The sequence below is a fragment of the Olea europaea genome, chromosome 15 (assembly GCF_002742605.1).
Source record: "Olea europaea var. sylvestris chromosome 15, O_europaea_v1, whole genome shotgun sequence".
Lineage (NCBI taxonomy): Eukaryota > Viridiplantae > Streptophyta > Magnoliopsida > Lamiales > Oleaceae > Olea > Olea europaea.
The window spans coordinates 4,716,069-4,721,736 of NC_036251.1; the positions used below are offsets into that span (position 1 = coordinate 4,716,069).

At 35.4% G+C, this 5,668-nt stretch overlaps 1 protein-coding gene across 1 annotated transcript; it reads left to right on the plus strand.

Moving 5' to 3' along the window:
- Window positions 1-1,978: 1,978 nt before the first annotated feature.
- LOC111409897 (pentatricopeptide repeat-containing protein At1g02150-like) lies at window positions 1,979-5,116 on the plus strand. The gene is made up of 2 exons (XM_023040001.1): window positions 1,979-2,357; window positions 3,670-5,116. Exons 1-2 carry the CDS (start codon window positions 2,001-2,003, stop codon window positions 4,801-4,803), a joined length of 1,491 nt encoding a protein of 496 aa, XP_022895769.1. The 5' UTR covers window positions 1,979-2,000; the 3' UTR covers window positions 4,804-5,116.
- Window positions 5,117-5,668: the final 552 nt, after the last annotated feature.

Here is a 5,668-nt window from a genome sequence, read left to right on the forward strand (position 1 = left end):
CTTTAAAATGTCCACAAAGTTGTGTCTATAAGAGTTTCAACTGTATAAGGAAAGCTGAATATTTTGTATCGGCAAACAATCTACGCAGGCATAGAAGTAAAGGTGCGATCACATAGAACAATTGAAGTCCCCAATTTTTGTTTCGGCATTGATAGATGCGCCAGATTTGAGACAGCATATGCGGTCTCATATGCTTATATCAAGCTTCCTCGTTTGCATTTTAGTCCTCAAATGATTTCTTGTTCCTTTTTCACCCTTTCTCTTTCCAACCATCCCATTTCCTGTTCAATTTATTTCCAATATTTTAATATGTTGATATCAAAGTTGAGCTCAACTTCTGATTATTCACATTTTGGTTCCTGAACTTCCAATCTTCTCCACTTTGATCCTTTTTCGTTCCTTTTCTACAATTTCACTATGTTCATCATTGTAAACCTAAAACAAGACAAAGCACAATGAATTAAGCCAATACCCCATATACTTTATCACTGAATACTCAATAGGAGCTGTCCGAATAAGTGTATAAAATACAATTATCATTAATATCTCAGAAAGACGCAAAATCAGATGAAAAATGGTAAGTTTTTTGTCGTGTTATTGGTCCCCAACCCTACCACTTCCTTGTCCCAAACAATAGACTTCTAACAAAAATGAAATCAGCAATTTCTATTTGTCAATTTGCATGTTCTACAGCATATCTACTCCCGACGTTGCCACGTTTGGCTCTTCTTCTACTCAAACTACTCCTTCCTTTTCACAAAAATACAACCGGACCTTAAATTACTTTGCTAAACCTTATGGAATAAGCAATATGGTAGGTTTAAAGGTTGAAAATCAACTGAAGTTGGGGATGGTGTAATGATCAATTTTTGTCTAGTGACCTCTTAGAAGCAAATTTAAGTATAGTGACCAGAACGTGACAACATTGAAAGTTCAATGATTAATGAAACTTTTTGCTTTGAATATTGAGGAAGAAGATATCCCTAACGGTAAATACTATTTTGAGTGCACATTGTGATAATTACGATTCTAGAAACGCATTTTGGCCTAACAAATGTAGTTTTATGAATTTAATGAATATAAAATTAAAGGAATATCTTGATTTGTTGATGATTTCTTAATATATTTTAAAATTGAGGAAGAGCATACTACACAATTGATGATAGTCCTTCAATTTTACGATAAAAACAGTTGTATTCCAAATGCAATAAGTGAAAATATTGAATAGGTCAAGTGACATTCTTAGAAGTAGCAGTAACAATAGAAGGAATTACGGTAGATTTTAGTAAACTTGAGACAATTTTTAGGATGACCATGACTGTCTAAACTTATAGTTATGGAATGATGTTATATCATGTATTTTTGTCTTATTATTTTGGGTTATATTGAATTATGTTTTTATATGTATATAATTTTTACGTTTTACTGCATTTAAATATAGATTGAAGAATTTTTATATTTAAATATTAGTAAACCATCTTGCTATTACGGATGTTGATTGTCAACAGTCAAAGTTCAACAATCGCTCTAACTGACCTCCAAGCTTGGATCTACCATTGTTTATAGCCCAAGATTTCTAAGTTGAGCTCAAAGTGTACATATATTAATCAAGGATCCCTAAACGATATAAGAAGAAATGTGAGCAACATCTACATACTGGTCCTTTATATTACAAGGTAGTATCATGAAAAATTGAGTTAAGTGTTCACAAATAAGAAAGTTTTATTTAGTTAAACACGTGGAAGAGGGAATCCATGAAAGAGGACGAGAAAAATGAGATAAAGGAAAATTTTCTCGAGTTATCATAGACAAATTTCGAGGACGAAATTTATTTATGGGGGAAATTTATAACGCCCCCAAAAAAAGAAGATTGAGGATAGATTATAAACAAATTGGAAAGATTAGGGACGAAAAGTGCAAAAAACTTTAAAAGTTATAGCGTCTTATCCTTTTAAACTCCAAAACCTCGGACCTAAACCCGTAAACAGAAAGTTCCAGCAATGCTTCTGCAACCCACATCGTCAAAATCGTCCCTCAGTTTTCATCACCAAAACCAGAATCATGCCCTATTCAAACAACCCATTATTGTTACCCTTCAAACCCACAAAAATCCAATCTTGATAAAGGGTTCATCAATATCAAAGAGTAATACCCATGAAACAGTGGACTATGAAAAAAGGGCTATTTCAAAATGGAATTCTATATCCAGGAGAATATCGACGCTGGAGAATCCACAAATGGGCTCTGCTTCTGTGTTGAACCAGATGGAGAATGAGGGTAAGAAACTCTCCAAATGGGAGCTCTGTAAAGTGGTTAAGGCTCTCAGGAAGTTCAGACGTTTCAAATATGCTCTAGAGGTAAATAATAATAATATTATTAGAATTGAAATGCTTGATATTAATTGGTTGGCTCTCGAGGCAAGTTCGAGTCTTTGGTAGCATTAATTTGATTGCTATGATGTTTTCAATTTGCTTGTGCTTTGATTCAGTTATTGGATTTCTTTTCTTGACTTTTAGAAATTGTGTCTCCTCATTCTTGATGTTGGAGAAAAATGTTGATCTTCAATTGATAATCTCGATTTGAGTTTAATTACGTTGTAAGTTTGACAATATCTTGGTTTTCTATTTTAGGATTGCAGGATTTTTAGGCGTTTTAGATATCTTTGTTAGTATTAGATTGTGGTGTCATCCAAACCTTGCGTTGCGTCTTACATTCTCTTAGAACTCTTGTCTGAAGGGGTTTTTACTCTGAGGTGTTTTAACGTGTACAATTTGAAGGCTCAACTACTTCTTTAACGTTCATTCATTCAATCGGCCATGTTATTCTTGCTTTTTAGCTAAACTTGTTTGTGTGGCATTTTTGCTGTTGAATTTCAATAGCACAGTTCTTGGGTGTCTTGAATAGATTTCATCTGAAAGTTTTAATTATTGGATCAAATATTCATTTATATTCAATTATACATTGCTCAGTCCTGTCTAATATTGAAGAAAATAGATAAGATTGTTTCAACTTTATCTTAGGTGAGTATTTAATCATGGGTTTTGCAATGTTTCGTCTTCATTTTTACCAGCATATCTTTTCCCTAATTAATGGATTGGCATCTAAGAAATTGTATGTGTCCTAAGTTTAAGGTCTTATTGGGGACCTATTTATATCAGGCTATTTACATGTAATTGTGTTGGGTTGTCTCATGTTGGCACGAGTATAGCACGGCAATGAAAACTTGGAGTGACTGAGGGCTCAGGTCGGGTTTCCACTCTTTTAATTCGTACCTCCTCCTATTCTTAAGTAGAGAACCACCTTGTAGTTTTCAGGTTAAAAACAAGGTATGGCGAATTAAGATTCCAAAGGAGAAGGTGGGGTTTTTGTCGTTTAGGTAAGGGACTGAAATGGTGAGCATTGAGTGGAAATCATGTCAATACATATAGTTCATGTGCCTCTATATGCATATATTTGATGTTTTCTGTAGTTTATGAGAAAAAGTTATATGCGTCGTCATACGACCCATGAACACACACAATGATGCAGGCTTGTGTATTTATTCACTAGAAATGTCTTTTATGCATGGTCTAACGGACCTTGATACTTCCACAATTGGGTGAACAGAGATTCATTTCAATTCCAATTACTATGTCATTCCATCATCCATGAACTTTCTATAATCTGCAGGTCTATGAGTGGATGAATAACAGAGGAGAGAGATATAGAATAACCACCAGTGACACCGCTATCCAACTCGATCTGATTGCTAAAGTGCATGGAATTTCAAGCGCTGAAGAATACTTCCTGAAGTTGCCGGATGCATTGAAGGACAAGAGAATTTTTGGTGCTCTCTTGAATGCGTATGCTGGTGCCAGAATGAGGGAAAAAGCTGAATCATTGATTGATAAAATGAGAAAGAGAGGTTATGCTTGCGATGCACTTCCATTTAATGTGATGATGACACTCTATATGGACCTTAAAGAATATGATAAGGTTGAGTTAGTGATCTCGGAAATGATAGAGAAAAACATATCATTAGATATCTATTCCTATAATATTTGGTTGTCGGCCTGTGGATCACAAGAATCTCTTGAAAAAATGGAACAAATATTTGAAAGGATGCAGGGTAACACCACTATCACTCCGAACTGGACTACTTTCAGCACAATGGCTACTATATACATCAAGTGTGGGCAGCTAGAAAAGGCTGAAGACTGTATAAAGAACATTGAAAGTAGAATCGTGGGTCGGGATCGAATTCCTTATCATTATCTCATTAGTCTCTATGGTAGTGTTGGTAACAAAAATGAGGTTCATCGTGTGTGGAACATTTACAAGGCTACCTTTCCGAGCATTCCAAATTTAGGCTACCATTCCGTAATTTCTTCTCTGGTTAGATTGGATGATATCGAAGGAGCTGAAATGATCTACGATGAATGGATTTCTGTGAAATCATTTTACGACTCTAGAATAGGAAATCTTCTCTTGGGCTACTATGTTAGAAAAGGGCATTCTGAAAAAGCCAAGACTTTCTTTAACCAAATGATTGAAGCAGGAGGAAAACCAAATTCAACGACGTGGGAGATTCTTGCAGAAGACCACATAAGAGAGAGGAGGATTTCCGATGCTCTTTCTTGCTTACAGAATGCCATTTTCCCTGAAGTTTCGAAGAGCTGGAGGCCAAAACCTGTGAATGTCTCTTCAATTCTCAAGATTTCTGAGCAAGAATCCGATATGGCTAGTAGGGATGCCTTATTTGAGGTCTTGAGGCAAGTGGGCTGTCTCGATGATGAAGCCTATATGTCACGCATTCGTGCATAATGGGACAGCAACGTATACGGCATTGTAGCAAGTGCAAACATAGGGATGACGGTATTCGACTAAATGAAGCTTAATGTTTTTGTACACTTATGCCATCAACCACGAATCTTTATTTAGAGGTATTTTGTGTAAACTAACACATATTTGATTACTCTAAAATTCCTACTGGATAAAGGAATTTTTTCATTTTTTTTGAGGGGGCCGTTTCTATGTACGAGAGAGGTGTGAAGAAAAACTTGTATTCTGTTTTCTCTATTATTGTGAAAACTTGTCGAGCAAGTGTAGTTCTAATATTCAGGGTAAACAACTATAATTTATGGTGTCGTGTTGGCATTAAAATTTATAATTGCGCTATGTCTGTCAAATTAGCAGTGAAGAAGGTTCTAGAGGGAAGAAGAAAACTGGCGGGAGAATTTTCTCATTACCAAAAACAATCAAAACTGAAACATTAGTCCACTATTTATACACAAATGTATCTAACAGACTTAACAGAAAAGAAGTGCAAAAAGACTTAAATATCCCGATGCTATCTTGTTCAATACACCCCCTCAAGATGGAGGATGGATATTCAGTACTTATCTTGCTTAACAACAACTTGAATCGTGTTCCTGCCAAAGGTTTGGTTAATAGATTAGCTGGTTGATCATGTGATGCCATATACAATATCTTCACTTCATAGGCTTGTGCTTTATCTCTTACCAAATGACAATCGATTTTATACGTTTTGTACGTTCATGAAATACGGGGTTCCTAGCAATGTGTATGGCGGATTGATTATCACAAAACATCAACACTGCTTGATTATATGTGACACTTAGATCATTAAGAATGTACTTCAGCCAACTTAACTCACGGGCTGCAACTG

What these genes read in the sequence shown, in the direction of transcription:
- LOC111409897 (XM_023040001.1), top strand. Translation starts at nt 2,001, where the DNA reads ATGCTTCTGCAACCCACATCGTCAAAATCGTCCCTCAGTTTTCATCAC. An exon ending in GTTTCAAATATGCTCTAGAG is followed by an intron (nt 2,358 to 3,669) that starts GTAAATAATAAT and finishes TATAATCTGCAG; the next exon opens with GTCTATGAGTGGATGAATAA.